This window comes from Coregonus lavaretus (genome assembly GCF_964263955.1).
Source record: "Coregonus lavaretus genome assembly, chromosome: 30".
Taxonomy (NCBI): Eukaryota; Metazoa; Chordata; class Actinopteri; order Salmoniformes; family Salmonidae; genus Coregonus; species Coregonus lavaretus.
Window position 1 is genome coordinate 20,467,881 of NC_140017.1, and position 17,659 is coordinate 20,485,539.

Sequence of the window (17,659 nt, forward strand, 5' to 3'; positions counted from 1 at the left end):
TCTGTTCATTTACTAATATTTGCACATTCTTATTCTAGATTTACAAAATGGCACTAGATGGACAGGCCGTTAAGTCAAATATGCACCAGAGCAAAGTATAGAACCCAGGAAACTTAGACAGTACCACTACCTATGGCCATGGTAACCGCAACACAGTCCTGCCAGACCACTGAGTCAACCACTCCTACACAGCAACACAACAGTAGATCTGCACACAAAAGAAAGCTGCATGTTCAACACCTGAGGAGATCTTAAACCAGGAAGGTAAAGGCACTTATATTCCCTATATAGTGCACTACTTTTGGCCAGAGCCCTACTATAGGGAATAGGGTGCCATTTTGAGGCGCATACAAAGACTTATGTTGAGCCAAGGAGATGGCAGCAGGCCTACTGGACTCCTGATTGATATATATATATATATATATATATATATATATATATATATATATATATATATATATATATATATATTACACACACTGTAGTCTTTATCTGATACGGCATTATCATTAAAATGTTTCAACAACATCTTTAAAAAGCACAACATTAAAATCATTACCGTAGGGCAGGTAGCCTAGTTGTTAAGAGCGTTGGGCCAGTAACCAAAATGACGCTGATTCAAATCCCTAAGCCGACTAGGTTAAATATGTCGATGTTCCCTTGAGCAAGGCACTTAACCCCAATTGCTCCTGTAAGTCGCTCTGGATAAGAGTGTCTGCTAAATGACTAAAATGTAAAAATCAACTAGAACAATTACAAATAATTTGTAGACCGCAAGAAGCCCAAACATATATATATATAATGACTAAAACAATAATTTCAAACCTTGCTTACATTTGTATACGATACTTGGGAACAGATTTCCAAAATGAAAGTCATTTGGAGCTGATTGGGGGGACAAATAAAACCACCATTTGGCCCATGGGCTGCCAGTTGGGAAACCCTGCCGTAGGAAGTACTCAATGAATGTGGTTATATTGGTATAACAGCAAACAAAAACACGCCAATTGTGTCAGTCAATGAACATGTCCTCCCATTGCATTGGTTCACTGTGTAGTCAATCTTTGTATAGTAAAGTAAAAGATAAAAGATTTCAAAAGCAGACGACAAGGTGCATTTGTGAGATGCTTGAAGATTGGTTTTTAATAACTTATAAAACACCTATGTTACAGCATCAACTATAAACATACTGTACATACACTGTGGATGAATAACAGGGTGATTTCTTGTTTTTTTTCAGACTGAACATTTAAAAATATTTGATATTTGGGGGTGGGGAGAGAGAGAAACCAACATAAGAACAGTGAGCTAGAATGATAGAATCTACAAGCGGTTCAGATGGAACTCTGTGATGATGAAAACAGAACAGACAGTGGACTGAGGGCCAGATACAGCATTCACACCTGGGGCCATATTCATTACGGCACACAGCAGCAAACATTTTGCAAGTTCAGGTAGGCCCTCCCTGTTTCAGTCCTTTTTCTGACTAATGAATATGACCCCATCTTCCCAAATAGTAGTAGGATGTAGAATGTATAGACTGGACTGGAGAGTAGTAGACTACTGTGGAGAAATGATTCTCTCCTCACTGAGCGAGAGAAGGAACACTTCAACTAACACAAAGCCAACAGTGAATTTATTTATTGAACATAGCTAGTTAGATCGTTTGCCAGTGTCCATCTGCCAGCCCCCAGTGTACTGTAGCTATAACTACAACTGTATCCAGAACTGTGGTCAAATCTGCAAAGTGCCATTTGAGATGAATCAGCCTGTATGAATCTCTTTCTGGTAGTTATCTTCCTGGTTCACAACAGAACAACAGGAGTAGCTCTTCCATTGGTTTAAAACATCCAACTCTCTCTTTTTTGGGATAATTAAACGCTCTAGTCCATTTGCTCTCTCCTTCATGGTATATAGAACACTATTTTACAGGGAGACAGAGAAGAGAGAAGGGAACATCTAGTATTTTACAGGATCAGCAGCCGAGCAGAGAGAGTATCTATGTACAGTCTAAGGAGGGTGTCTGTCTGGTGGAGGTCAGGACAGTCCTTCACCCTCTGGCTGTGTATTGTGTTGTGTGTCTGTGTGTTGGATGGTTCTAGTGTGTTTGGTCCAGTAGTTATTCATCCTGTTTAGAGGAAGGGAAGGAGAAAGGGGAGGAGGGATGATGAGGTAATGAGAGGTCCAGTTGAAAGGTTGTTGTTGAAAGGCAAGAAAGTAAAAAATATATAACTAAAAGTAAAAGTCTGTATGTCATCATGCGTCTGACTGGTCAGGAGGTGAGGGACTGTTAGACCTGTTCTGCCCAGCTCTGGCTGCTCTGTCCCTGGGTAAGGCTGCGCTCTCAGCCCCAGGCTTTGTTGAGCCTCTAGAGGCCTGCTGTCCGTTAGGGCTGTTTGATTCCTTGTCTTTTGACAACGGCTTTCTCAGCTTCTTCTCCTCCTCTTCTTCCTTGTCCTCCTCCTTATTTTTTCCCTCTTTCTCCTCCTCTTCATCAGAGTCGATGCGGTTAAGTCGTTTTCGGATCGGACGATCTTCCTCGGATGACGACTCCGATTCCCCTTCATCATTATCATCTTTAGTGGAGGGTCTGCTTTTCTTCCTCCGCTGTTCTATCAACACCTCCCTCCGCTTCCCTCTGCCCATCTTCTCTCCTCCCCTCTTCTTTCCCCTTGTTCTACTCTCCTCCACCTCTTCTCTCCGCCTCTTTCCCCTCATTCTCTTCTGTTCTTCTTCCTCCTCAGACTCTCTGGAATGGGAGGATTCTGAAATAGAGGGAGCGAGCGGCGGATTCAGACAGCAGCAGGAGTTAACCCCGCATTCAGACACTAGCGGCAAAAACGTTCCTTTGCCTGACGCAATGGAATCGATGGCTCTATTTTCTCTGCGTCTGGTGACGTGTTTTCCGCTTCATCCAGCCAACCAGGAAATGTTGGTTTAGGGACAGTGGTCGGTTTAGATTGGTTTAAATTTAGGAGGGGGAGGGGTGGAACGTAATCGGCACGCTTTCACTTGCGGAAGCAGAAGCGTTTTTTTCCGCTAGTGTCTGAATGCAGGTTGGTTATGAGTTGTTCACATTCACTAAATGACAGCCTGTCAAGTTCCACATGGACCTCCCTAATTGGGGGCAGGGATGGTAACCATAGTAACTGACCATCGCTGTTTGAGCTGGAGAGACGACGGCGGCGGGGTTTGGCCTTGTCCTTATTGGTGGTTGTCTGGGAACCCTCGGATTCTGACGTCTCGCGGTAGTTCACCTCCCACTTCCGGCCCCGCCTTAAACCACACCTCTTCCTGTCCCCATCGCTGTCACTCAAATCACTGGTCTCTACATAGAGAGAGAGAAGCAGAGGGACAGAGAGAGGGAGGGAGATACTTTTCTTTTACTTTCAACTGTTATTTAACCTCCAGCACCAAACCTCTGGATTTCTGTTTGTGTGTCATTTTTTCCCAACTCATATTCCAAGCCTTACTCACCTATCTCCTCTTCACTCTCCTCCTCCTCCCCCCATCCTCTCCTCTGTCTGCGTGGGCGTTTCTTGCACTTTGCTGCAGTCCTGGAGGTCCTGGTGGTTCTCTGTTTAGGTGCCCTTCTCTGTGCCCGTGTGGACTGGCTTACGAAGCCTGGGTCGCTGGCAAAGCTGTCCACATCACTGGCTGCTTCCTCATCACCTGACGCTACAAACTCCTCCTCCTCCGTACTACACACACACACACACACACACACACACACGTTAAAAGTTTGCATTTATAGTGCTCAAACTAAAAATTACTTTACAATATGGGGTGTAGCTCCAATGCGTAGCACCCACACACACACACATCCACGGAATTACTTGAACTGACTTAAGGCCAGTCAGGCACAAACACACCTGGCGCTGAGCTGAAACTCCTCCTCGCTCTCTGCAGCCGTGCTGTCGCTCTCCAGGTCGTTGAGTCTCCGCCTCTTCCTGCTCCTGGTGGGAGGGGCCTGAGCTGTGGTTGGTCCTCGTTTCTCCTTCCCCTCTTCTGATAGGATGGTGGCCATGTCCTTACCCTGCCCTACTCCTACACACAGGACCACAGGGTTACACACAACAACACGAACACAGGCAGGCCACTATTCTGTCATCTAAACCCTCGGTTGCATCTTGTTCCTCATATTGAATGCGTCCAAAATGACACCATATTCACTTTATAGTGCACTACTATTGACCAGTGCCCTTAGGGCTATATAGGGCAGGGTTCTCAAACTGGCGTCCCGAGGGACGAATTTGGTTTTATTTGGCCCCCCAAGTTTTCTGAGCCAAAAAATAATCTGTTCCCAAGTATTCCCACGCATAATAGAGAGACACGTGATCGTATACAAATGTAAGTCAAACATTATATCTGTTTGGGCTTCTTGCGGGTAATTTGCAGTCTACAAATTATTTGTAATTATGTTCCGGCCCCTCGACCATCCGCTCAAGTAAAAAAATCGTCCCGCGGCTGAATCTAGTTGATGATCCCTGATATAGGGAATACGGTGCCATTTGAGACAGCCATTCAGTCCTCAGTCTACACACTCACTCCCTTTCGCTCTCTCCTTTATCTCTCCTCTCTATTTCTCACCTCCTCCATCCGCATCTCTGACGTCCTCCTCTATCGCTTCATCAATGGCGTCATCAAAGTCATCAAACCTGGAACACACACACCAGGGTTTACATTAGGAAAATGTGGAGTCGGACAACACAGGGTAGCCACGGATGTTCAAGGCTGACCGCGGTACTAAAATGTAATGTAATGGTACTGCAAGCATTGTTAGTAGAAAACAGGATCCCCATTATAGTATATGGAAAAATGGCAATCTTCGTGTTCAATCTTCATGTAAATGTTTTTTTTTTTTTAAAGACAATCACGGTACCAATAATTGCTTCTAATACACCAATACCTTCGGAAAGTATTCAGACCCCTTCACTTTTTCCACTTTGTTACATTACAGCCTTATTCTAAAATGGATTAAATAATTAAAAATCCTCAATCTACACACAATACCCCATAATGACAAAACGAAAACAGGTTTTTAGATTGTTTTGCAAATGTATAAAAAAACAAAAAAATGATACCTTATTTACATAAGTATTCAGACCCTTTGCTATGAGACTCGAAATTGAGCTCAGCTGCATGCTGTTTCCATTGATCATCCTTGAGATGTTTCTACAACTTGATTGGAGTCCACCTATGGGAAATTCAAATGATTGGACATGATTTGGATAGGCACACACCTGTCTATATAAGGTCCCACAGTTGACAGTACATGTCAAAGCAAAAACCAAGCCATGAGGTCGAAGGAATTGTCTGTAGAGCTCCGAGACAGAATTGTGTCGAGGCACAGATCTGGGGAAGGACACAGTGGCCTCCATTTGGAACCACCAAGACTCTTCCTAGAGCTAGCCGCCCGGCCAAACTGAGCAATCAGGGGAGAAGGGCCTTGGTCAGGGAGGTGACCAAGAACCCGATGGTCACTCTGACAGAGCTCTAGAGTTCCTCTGTGGAGATGGTTGTCCTTCTGGAAGTTTCTCCCATCTCTGCAGTACTCTACCAATCAGGCCTTTATGGCAGAGTGGCCAGACGGAAGCCACTCCTCAGTAAAAGGCACATGAAAGCCCGCTTGGAGTTTGCCAAAAGGCACCTTAAGACTCTCAGACCATGAGAAACAAGATTCTCTGGTCTGATGAAACCAAGATTGAACTCTTTGGCCTGAATGCCAAGCGTCACGTCTGGAGGAAACCTGGCACCATCCCTACGGTGAAGCATGGTGGTGGTGGCATCATGCTGTGGGGATGTTTTTCAGCGGCAGGGACTGGGAGACTAGTCAGGATCGAGGCAAAGATAAACGGAGCAAAGTACAGAGAGATCCTTGATGAAAACCTGCTCCAGAGTGCTAAGGAACTCAGACTGGGGCGAAGGTTCACCTTGCAACAAGACAATGACCCTAAGCACACAGCCAAGACAACCCGGAGTGGCTTCAGGACAAGTCTCTGAATGTCCTTGAGTGGCCCAGCAAGAGCCCGGACTTGAACCCGATCGAACATCTCTGGAGAGACCTGAAAATAGCTGTGCAGCAACGGTCCCCATCCAACCTGACAGGCTTGAGAGGATCTGCAGAGAAGAATGGGAGAAGCTCCCCAAATATAGGTGTGCCACGCTTTTAGCGTCATACCCAAGAAGACTTGATGATGTAATTGCTGCCAAAGGTGCTTCAACAAAGTACTGAGTAAAGGGTCTGAATACTTATGTAAAATGTGATATTTCAGTTTTTTATTTGTAATACATTTGCTAAAATTTATAAAAACCAGTTTTTGCTTTGGCATTATGGGGTATTGTGTGTAGATTGATGAGGGAAAAAAACAATTTAATCAATTTATGAATAAGGCTGTAACATAACAAAATGGAAAAAGTCAAATGGTCTGAATACTTTCCGAAGGCACTGTATGTCCTTATACCTACTGTTTTAAAACTGCGCACAGAAGAAGTTCGAAGGATAATTTAGTTGCTAATGGCTGCCTGCAGTACACCGGTTGGCCTTCAATTTGAGTTACTCAATGAGAGGAGGCAGCACTGAGCTAGCCTGCAACATCACTTCCTGGAGTAGCTCAAACTAGATTTCTTGACGGGTCCAAAAAGTTGAACCCATTTTGAAATGGACTTGACCATTTGTTTTCTTCTCAATGATGATGCAGCGCTTGGGAAGGCTATTGGCAGTCAGAGAGCAGATTTAAATCCTCCACTTGTAATCAAATAGTCAAATTGAAAGATACAGTAGATTAGAGCCAGACTGCCTCATTACACCCACATCAGCCATTTTGTGTTGATTGTTTAGTTGCATACCATAGAAGCCACGTTATTTAAAATGCCAGCTAGTTTTACCTCCAATGAAAATCAAACATAACTATTTTTAACAACTTCAGTTCATTTAACAATTTCCAAACAGCCAGTTAATACTGTTAATATTTTCCAGCCTACACAGTCCATTGTGTACTTTATAGTAAACCCTCAGCAGTATAAGTCATCCCCCTCCCCAGCCCTGAGTTGCCTCAGAGCCTGTACCTGATATGCATAAAAATTTTTTTTATATAAAGACCCGTTCTGTACGGACCCGAGGACAACTAGACCCGTTCCGTAAAGACCTGGTCGGATCCAGACCTGGTCCGATCTGAGTGAGGGAAGCAGCAGAAAAGGCATTTTTTTAGCTACTTTATTAACCGGAGCTGCTCTAGCAGACAGGGGAGGGGCCTTACTGTAAGCGAGTGACACAGGGAGAGACAGCAACCAACCAAGCCGACTCGTGCTATAGTAGACTAAGGGTAACGCTATTGTATACAGCACACCTGATGCAAGCGGTTCCATATGTGACAGAGATGAAAATCTCTGTTAGAAGCTTAGAATGAAGGAGAATCTAAAGATACAACTAGGATGGGTCTCTAAAATTGTGCCTTTGGCTTCCGGACAACGAAATAAAGTTGATATGAAAACCAATACAACAGAAGAGAAATGCTGGTTTCAATGGAATATGAGGAAGTCTTTATAAAATAATTGCCTCCACGTTTCTATGGTCAGATTTTGCCTAGGCTACTTTGAAGCAAGGTAAAACATTCAGGTTTCAAATAATTAAGTATTTGTTTTCAAAATGTATACTGCCTCCAGCTCACACTGCAAAGTAGTGGGTGACTCGCTGATAGCCTGCCTACCATAGCCTACGCACTTGAATGGCGAATGGGAGGCGCGCTTCAATTACCAGTTGAGGAAAAAATATATAGTAGCTCTTTACAATCGTGGCCAACAAAACTGTTTTTAACATGCAATTGCATTTAGAATTGTTGCGCAATGACATGTTTCACTCCAGCAGCAACGAGTTTGACAAGTGATATTCCGCTCAAAATAGGCTCTGTATGCTTGTGATTAATAAGATGCATGACGACTAATGAAAATACACACGCCCCAATTTAGTTCCACTAAATGTAGCAAATTAACCTATAGACCGATAAGCATGACGGTCAAATGTATTTCCATCGACTGATATTTCCATCAATGAATTCAACTACATTTTGCAATGGGATTATTTTTCCTCTGCCAAAAGCCGGCAATTACTAGCTAACAGAAACCCATTTTATTTGAGCTGTGCTGTCACTTCTATTTCTCTCACACACACACACACCTGTAGCTGATACACTTCCTGGTTCTGGTAGACCTCCTTCCCAGGTTTTTGGTCTTTTTTGCATCTTTCTTCTTCGCCTGTTTCTCCTCTTCTCCCTCCCCTTCCTGCTAGAAACACATAACACACACATTCAGATTATGATCATTGATTTGGCCTTCTAGACTCATTTTGCCTGATAGCCTAATTGTGTGTGCGTGTACTTACAGGAATGATGTTCTCCACACTGATTCCCACATACACCAGACGCTCCCTCCTAGAGACAAAACACACAGGAATTACACAACCATTTCAGTGTGTTAGGTGTGTGTGTGAGTGAGACTGTGTGTGAGACTGTGTGTGTGTATGTGTGTGGTACCTCCTCTCAGCTCGGTCTCTTTTCTTCAGAGCGCAATCCAGATTCTGCAGCTGCTCCTCTAGTCTGTCACACAGCAGCTTCTACAGAGACCAGGGACAGTGTTAACACACATACACACGCACACACACACACACACACACACACACTCTCTCTCTCTCTCTCTCACTTACGTGTTGGCAGGGCGGGCAGAACCATTCTCCCTCAGGTATGACCATGAGAGGGGGTCTGAGACAGGCGGTGTGGTAACCACTATCACATGAATCACACAGCAGGATCTGCAGCAGAGAAACACACAGGTTGGTTTCAAACGGAGTGTACGCGCATTCAGGTGCTGGGTACAAATAAACTCATGAAATCAAGAATAGATAGTGATCTGCAGAAGGGAAACAGTTTAAACACACAGTGTTTCTGGCTTCACAGTAAAGCACACACAACACTTCATAAGTCATACAGATGCCGAGATGTAAAGAAACAAGAAACACATTCTCCTCCACACCCTCTCTTCTCACCAGTTCGGGGTGGTTGGGGAGTCCACAGTGGCTGCAGGGATCTTCATTAGGCGTCTCTTCTGATTGGCTAGAGTCATCTGAGTCACAAATACTTCCCTCCCTCCCTCTCTCCTCCTCCCTCCCTCTCTCCTCTCCTCCCTCGTTCGGTTTGCATCTCTTCGCTCGAGTGTTTGACCAGCGGGCGCCTCGTTGTCTTCGTCTGCTCTGTAGACACAAACACATGGTTACAATCAAGCACATTGACAACCAACAATTTCTTGGCTATGATCATTTTGGTATTCATACAAAGCCTTATTCCTACATCACTTATAAATGAGTAAATTAAACTTTTAAAACAAAGTAGTTACCTTTACAGTCCTGCTTTGTCCCTCAGGGTTTGCTCTCTTCTTTTGCCATTGAGCAGTCTTCCCCTCCTCTTCTTCCTCCCTCACTCTCGGGGGTGCGTCTTGGCTCTCCACCTTGTTTGGGCTGGGTCTGTAGGTAGGGTTGATCAGTAAAATATCAATTTACAGAACAATGGAGACAGCTCCAACAACACCAGCAGAGCTGGGGCACAGTTGGAGAAGATAGCCAAAGACAGTCAGAAGTGGAGAGCCTTTGTTGCTGCCCTATAAGCTAGTCGGCACGACGGGGATGAGTGAGTTACAGCAGAATATTGTATCTATTGTTCAGCTCTACATGATAAATTGTCACCTCAGTTATTGTGATGAAATAAGTTATATTATGGTAATAATCATTGAGACATTGTGATGGGAAGAGATTCCATCATGGACCTTACCTGCAGATCCGAGCCGATCTCCGCAGAGACCTCCCATCTCCCTGCTCCTCCCCCTTATCCTCCTCCTCTCTCACGTTCTCTATCCTCTGGTTGGGAGGGATCTTTATCTTCAGCCTGATCCCTTCTTTCTGCAGCTCAGAGGAGGCCTCCAGGGGACCCGGCCGGTCTGCTGCTCCATGCCCAGCTCCCCTCACCCCGGCATGGGTTAGTGTGTCTGTGCTGAGGGCCTCTCCCTGGTCCTCCTGGTCCCTCTGTCCTTCAACAGTCTGGCTGCTCTCGGACCCCTGCTCCTTCTCTCCTGAGGTACTCTTCTTCTTTGCTTCTTCCTCTGTTCCATGGCATCCCTCGCTTTTCTCCATATGGAGGGTGGTCTTTTTCTCTTCTTTCTCTTTTGGGTTGTCATCCCTCTCTCCAGACTGGTCTCCATCTAACCTCTCCCTCGCGTTCTCTCTTCCATCCTCTCCTAACCTCTCCCTCGATCTCTCTCCTTTCTCATTCCTTTCCCTCTCTCTCTCCTCTCCTCCTGCCTGTCTCTCCTGTCCTCTAGGCTCCAGGGGTGTTGGGGCTCCAGTCTCTCCCCAGCCAGGGCTCTTCCTCACCAGGACTGACTGCCTGCTCCTCTCCTCCCCCTCCTCCTCTGCCCCTGGTCTGGTTCTCTCCGTACAGACCGATCCACCATCTTGTTGCTGCGAGGCCGACCTGCAGATGACCCCCACATGACCTATACCCCCTGTGAGCCCTCCAAGCCCGTTTAGGGGAGCCCCCCCATTGGTCAGCTCCTCTGGCAGTGGGATAGCCAGGCCCACAGGTGGCGCTGACTGCCTCCCCAGCTGCTCCTCCTTGGTATGTGTTACTGAAGGGTTACGGACGATGATGCTACTGCTAGTACTGCTGCTATGGCTATTGTTGTTATGATGCGTATTGCTATGGTGACGGTTGGCACCAAAGAGCTCTCTCTTCTTCAGTGGTATCTTGGCCTGCTGGTCGGTCCTCAGGGCCCGTTCCGCTTCCTCCTTCACAGGAGGAATTTCCAGTTTTGTCGTTGCTGAGATGGGCACCATGACAACGGAGACAGCGTTGCTAGGGGAGTTGCTAAGCGTTTGGGGCTCCTCTTTGACGAGCGCAGTGATGGTGCTCACTCTGTTGTCAATCACTTCTGACCTCTCCTCCTTCCTCACACTCTGTGTCTCTCCCTCTTCTTTCTCACCACGTTTTTTTATTTCCTTTTCTTCCTTCATCTCAACTGCAATGTTTTCCTCCTTCACTGAGACTACCGGTTCAAGCTTGGTTGGGTTTTCCTTCTCTGCTAAAGACGCCGTGTTGTCATCCGTACTAGTGGATTCTGGGTAGGGAGATGATCTACTCTTCTCTCGCTTATCCTCCTCCTCTCTCTCTTTACTCTTGTTCTTGTCTTCCTCAGCCTTCCTCTTCAGTCTTTCCTCCTCCTCTTCCTCCTCCTTTACCTCTCCTCCAGCCTCGCCTTGAAAAATCACCACACATGATGACATATTATATTGCAGCTCTGGTTCCAACATTCATTTATAATAACACAATTATAATTTATCAGTAGTAACAACATGATAATTTACTAGTAACTACACCATCATATTACAAGTAGCAACAGAACCCTTACCCTCCTCCTTGTGTCTTCTCCCCCTCTCCACAGGTTTGGCACAGTTGGATCCTCCCTCCTTCTCTCTGTCCATGTCTTTCTCTCTCTCCGTCTCTCCCTCCTCTTTCTCCTTGTGTTCTGGGTCCAGCTGGGTCTTCAGGAGGTCTAGAGCATCGGCCAAGTCGTTACGGGTTCTGAGGACAAACAGAATATTCTGAACATACAGTGCCGTGAAAACGTATTTGCCCCCTTTGTGATTTTCTCTATTTTTGCATAATTCCCCTGTTTGAAAATGTAATTGCCCCCTTACATTCAATAACTGGTTGTGCCACCTTTAGCTGTAATGACTGCAACCAAATGCTTCCTGTAATTGTTGATCAGTCTCTCACATGGTTGTGGAGGAATTTTGGCCCACTCTTGCATGCAGAACTGCTTTAACTCAGCGACATTTGTGGGTTTTGAAGCATGAACTGCTCGTTTCAAGTCCTGCCACAACATCCCAATTGGGATTAGGTCTGGACTGACTCGGCAATTCTAAAACTTCAAATGTGTTGCTTTCTAACCATTTTCATGTAGACTTGATTGTGTGTTTTGGACCATTGTCTTGCTGCATGACACAGCTGTGCTTTAGCTCACAGACGTTTTGGAATGGCCTAGTCAAAGTCCAGACCTAATCCCAATTGAGATGTTGTGGAAGGACTTGAAATGAGCAGTTCATGCTTGAAAACCCACAAATGTCGCTGAGTTAAAGCAGGAAGCGTTTGGTTGGAGTCATTGCAGCTAAAGATGCCACAACCAGTTATTGAGTGTAAGGGGGCAATTACTTTTTCACAAAGGGGCATTGGGTGCTGCATAACTTTGTTTATGAAATAAGTATGTAAATGTTGTGTTATTTGTTCACTCAGGGTCCCTTTATATATTATTAGGTTTAGGTTGAAGATCTGATAACATTCAGTATCATAAATATGCAAAAGTAGAGAAAATTAGCAAGGGGGCAAATTATTTTTCACCCTTTCTCTCTCCTAAGATGCTCCAACTAGGGTTGCAAAAAATATATATTATAAAAGATCCATCCATCGTTACCTGACGATACATCTCCAGGTGGATCCGTCCCAGTCGTCCTGTTCCTCTGTGTACAGGCGAATGTTGTGTTGGGCGTCAATCTGCAGCCAGTACATCAGGCCCTGTCTGTCTCTGCCCAATGGCTGCAGCCTCATCGCCTCCGCCTCCTCCTCGTTCACCAACGTCTTGAACTTCAGGTTGTCATCAAACTGGATCTCACACAGGTACTGGGGTCAGGGGTTAGAGAGATGAGGGGGTTAGGGTCAGACAGAGAGAAGAAAACAGTACAGTGCCTTCAGAAAGTATTCACACCCCTTAACTTTTTCCACATTTAATTGTCATTTTTTGTCAAAGATCTACACAAGAAAAAAAGATTCATGAAACAGAAATACATGTTAGAATCACCTTCGACAGCAATTACAGCTGTGGGTCTTTCTGGGTAAGTCTCTAAGAGCTTTGCAAACCTGGATTGTACAATATTTGCCTATTATTCTTTTTAAAATTCTTCAAGCTCTGTCAGGTTGGTTGTTGATCATTGCTAGACAGCCATTTTCAAGTCTTGCCATAGATTTTCAGCCAGATTTAAGTAAAAAATGTAACTAGGCCAGTCAGGAACATTCAATGTCGTCTTGGTAAGTAACTCCAGTGTTGGCCTTGCGTTTTAGGTTATTGTCCGGCTGAAAGGTGGATTTATCTCCCAGTGTCTGTTGGAAAGCCAGGTTTTCCTCTAGGACTTTGCCTATGCTTAGCTCTATGCCTTTTCTTTTCATCCTAAAAAACTCACTCGTCCTTGCCGATGACAAGCATACCCATAACATGATGCAGCCACCACCATGCTTGAAAATATGAAGAGTGGTACACAGTGATGTGTTGGATTTGCCCCAAACATAATGCTTTGTATTCCGGACAAAAAGTTAATTTCTTTGCCACATTTTTTGCAGTATTACTTTAGTGCCTTTTGCAAACAGGATGCATGTTTTGGAATATTTGTATTCTGTACAGGCTTCCTTCTTTTCACGCTGTCATTTAGGTTTGTATTGTGGAGTAACTACAATGTTGTTGATCCATCCTCAGTTTTCTCCTATCACAGCCATTTAACTCTGTAACAGGTTTAAAATCACCATTGGCCTCATGGTGAAATCCCTGAGTGGTTTCCTTCCGCTCCGTCAACTGAGTTAGGAAGAACGCCTGTATCTTTGTAGTAACTGGGCGTATTGATACACCATCCAAAGTGTAATTAATAGCTTTCCCAATGTTCAAAGGGATATTCAGTGTCTGCTTTATTTTGATTTTTTACCCATCAACATTTACATTTGAGTCATTTAGCAGACGCTCTTATCCAGAGCGACTTACAGTTAGTGAGTGCATACATTATTATAAAAAAAAAAAAAATCATACTGGCCCCCCATGGGAATCAAACCCACAACCCTGGCGTTGCAAACGCCATGCTCTACCAACAGAGCTACATCCCTGCCGGCCATTCCCTCCCCTACCCTGGACGACACTGGGCCAATTGTGTGCCGCCCCATGGGTCTATCTACCAATAGGTGCTCTTCTTTGCAGTTTTCGTTGTTGAATCTGTGCTTGAAATTCACTGCTCGACTGAGGGACCTTACAGATAATTGTATGTGTGGGGTACAGAGATGAGATAGTCATTCAAAAATCATGTTAAACACTATTATTGCACACAGAGTTAGTCCATGCAACTTATCTGACTTGTTAAGCACATTTCTACTACTGAAGTTATTTAGGCTTGCCATAACAAAGGGGTTGAATACTTATTGACTCAAGATATTTCAGCTTTAAATGTATTAATTTGTAAAGATTTAAAAAAAAAAATTCCACTTTATGGGGTATTGTGTGTAGATCAGTGACACAACATCTAAATGTAATACATTTTAAATTCAGGCTGTAACACAAAATGTGGAAAAAGTTGAGGGGTGTGAATACTTTCTGAAGGCACTGTATTATCAATACTCTTCATACATAGAGTAGATATCACAACGGAGGTAAAGAGGTAGACTGGTATCTTAGTGTGATAGTCTGCACAAGGTGTGTGTGTCTTACTTTGAGGATGCTGGTTTTGCACTCCCATGCTCATGTCTTGGTAGCCTTTGTGTTCCAGCTCCCATGCCCAGCTACTGTTGATGTCCTGGCATACCTGGGTGATAAATATACATTCATTACAGGTGTACACACACACACACACAGTCACACACACAGTCACACACACACACCAAGCACAGCTCACCTTTGCCAGGTACCTCTCCCACTTGTCTGCAGACACAGACTTGCCAAGCTTCCTCAAAAGCTTGATGTGCAGCTCCACCAGTGGCGTAGGAACTGAGAGAGATACACCAGAGAGAGATAATACATGAGTTAATACATTTGTTTGTTATAAAACTAAACACACTGTCATAACACCAGCTAGTATAACACTAAACACTTATTACAACACATGTGCTATGGAATAAAAAAAATCAACATTCTCTTCATTTATTCTGAATGTCTGTGTAATTCACATTGATTCACACTTTCTTAGAATTATTCTCAAAGATCTAGCTAACAGTGGCACAGGTGGAGGTAAGATCAACAACAACTGTGATTGATTGTCATTTTTTGCATTAATAAAAAAAACACGACGATGTGTTTGGTGAACAAGGGAGGAAATGTGGAAAATGCTAACAACGTTATCACGGCAGTCTACATACAGTTAACTAACTAGCTAGCTAGTAACAACATATTTCCTACAGATACTGTAACGTTAGTAGCTAGCTAGGTACGCCACACACAGCTAGCCAGATAGCTAGCTAAATCGTGACAAGAAAACCTCAGTAGCTACCATTGTCTCTAAAGATGATTGAAATAGTTAGAACTGTGGCAAATGTAAAGTCTGAGGAATTTGAAATCAGCGGTATTTTATTTTAATGAATTGATAGCCACCAACACAACTAACGTTAGCTTGGTTTAGCGTGAAGTTGGCTAGCTCGGCTACATCACGCATTGCGCCTGCGCGAAATTGACAGTCAGCAACCCTACTTGCCAAGTAGTGTTTTTATCGGACTATTTTGACAACTGTTTACGACACGATTTGCCAGAATACGAGATCGATTGTATTCAAACTGTATTTACTCATACACAACTGGGGCTGAGTTTTATACTTTTCTTGCACTAGTATGGATAGGCAAACATGATGGAAAAGTACACCTGATAGCTAGCGAGCTAACAAAATGAAGCTAACTAGCTAGTTTGGTAATTCAAACAGGAATGGCTAGTTAGCTACTTATCAAATAGCTAAGTAACGGTACATCTAGCTATCTAGCTACATCAATCAGTAACGTTAGCCAGTTATACCCAGGCACATGTCACAGTGTCACTAGCTAGCTGTACTGGCTCCCCCCTGACCACCCAGCTAGCTAACAAGTCAGTGATGATGATGCTGAGACCCTCTTCCTCTCCCTTCCCACCTGTCGATGTGTCCCGGAGATACCTCTCCATCTGCGGAAATGTGAGTTCGGGGAGGTCCAGGGCTTGTCCGTAGCGCTCCAGGAACGAGCAGACCACTGCGAAACTGGGGCAGAGACCGGGGTTTGAGCCCTGCGCTGCCGCTGAAGCAGCCATTTTTCCAGCCGGGGAGTAGGATGAGAATGAACGGAGTTGGGAGGACAGAAAAGAGCCCAGAATTCAGCGCGCCAACATCGCATCGTGGGTGGCTCTGTGACCAGGTAGTCCCCCTACCACTATCCCACAAGGGACGCAAGTTTCAAACATCAATAATGTTCTTGTTGTGGTTTATTATCTAGGCCCAAACGATTACTAAACATTTCATTTCCTGGTAGGACAATGCGTCATGTAGCTAGCAGGCATATTTTAGGTGCTCTACAGTCTATAAATTATAACGTTGCGGCCATCGTGCATAATATAGCTAGTTTTTTATTTTACATAGCTACGGTAGTTGGCGAATTACGTCAGTGGTTACATTATTCACAGCAATGTCCAATGTAACATCACCCGTTTATGTAAAATAGAAATGTGATTTGTGGAAAAAGACAGGAGGACCAGCACCGTTTGGATGCGGATCTTGCGCACCACCGGTGAAAATGTGGCCTGTGATTGGATATAATATTTGCCGGAGGAGGGCGTGTACAGACGCTAGAGGGAGGGTAGGCAACTCTGTATCTACATACTGTGCCTTAAGAAAGTAAATACCTTGACTTATTGCACATTTTGTTGTGTTCCAGCCTGAATTCAAAATGATAAAAAATAAACAAAAAGTCAACCAATAATGATGTTTTTAGACATTTTTGCAAATTTATTGAAAATGAAATACAGAAATATCTCATTTACATAAGTATTCACAACCCTGAGTCAATACTTTGTAGAAGCACATTTGGCAGCGATTACAGCAGTGAGTCTTTCTGGGTATGTCTCTAAGAGCTTTCCACACCTAGATTGTGAAATATTTGCCTATTATTCTTTTCACAATTCTTCAAGCTCTGTCAAATTGATTGTTGATCATTGCTAGACAACCATTTTCAGGTCTTGCCATAGATTTACAAGTACATTTAAGTGAAAACTGTAACTCGGCCACTCAGGAATATTCACTGTCTTCTTGGTAAGCAACTCCAGTGTATATTTGGCCTTGTGTTTTAGGTTATTGTCCTGCTGAAAGTTGAATTCATTTCCCAGTGGAAAGCAGACGGAACCAGGTTTTCCTCTAGAATTTGCCTGTGCTTAGCTCCATTCCGTTTCTTTTTTATCCCGAAAAACTCCCCAATCCTTAACGATGACAAGCATACCCTTAACAATGATGCAACCAACACTATGCTTGAAAATATGGAGAGTGGTACTCAGTAATGTGTTGTATTGGATTTGCCCCACACATAACACTATGTATTCAGGACAAAAATGTCAATTGCTTTGCCACATTTTTGCAGTATTACTTTAGTGCCTTGTTGCAAACAGAATGCATGTTTTGGAATATTTTTATTCTGTACAGGCTTCCTTCATTTCACTCTATCAATTTTACTCCTATCACAGCCATTAAACTCTGTAACTGTTTTAAAGTCACCATTGGCCTCATGGTGAAATCCCTGAGTGGTTTCCTTCCTCTCCGGCAACTGAGTTAGGAAGGACACCTGTATTGTTGTAGTGACTGGGTGTATTG

At 44.0% G+C, this 17,659-nt stretch overlaps 1 protein-coding gene across 1 annotated transcript; it reads right to left on the reverse strand.

The window, feature by feature from the left end:
- Window positions 1–1,113: 1,113 nt before the first annotated feature.
- Window positions 1,114–16,134, reverse strand: LOC311105872 (remodeling and spacing factor 1-like). The gene is given in 18 exon segments (XM_084148094.1): window positions 1,114–2,765; window positions 3,155–3,328; window positions 3,478–3,701; window positions 3,873–4,047; window positions 4,591–4,658; window positions 8,177–8,283; window positions 8,381–8,429; window positions 8,532–8,611; window positions 8,702–8,806; window positions 9,041–9,244; window positions 9,388–9,514; window positions 9,819–11,298; window positions 11,452–11,624; window positions 12,514–12,719; window positions 14,560–14,583; window positions 14,585–14,653; window positions 14,744–14,835; window positions 15,960–16,134. Coding segments are annotated over 18 exon segments (4,020 nt in total). The 5' UTR covers window positions 16,114–16,134; the 3' UTR covers window positions 1,114–2,256.
- Between the last annotated feature and the right edge of the window lie 1,525 nt (window positions 16,135–17,659).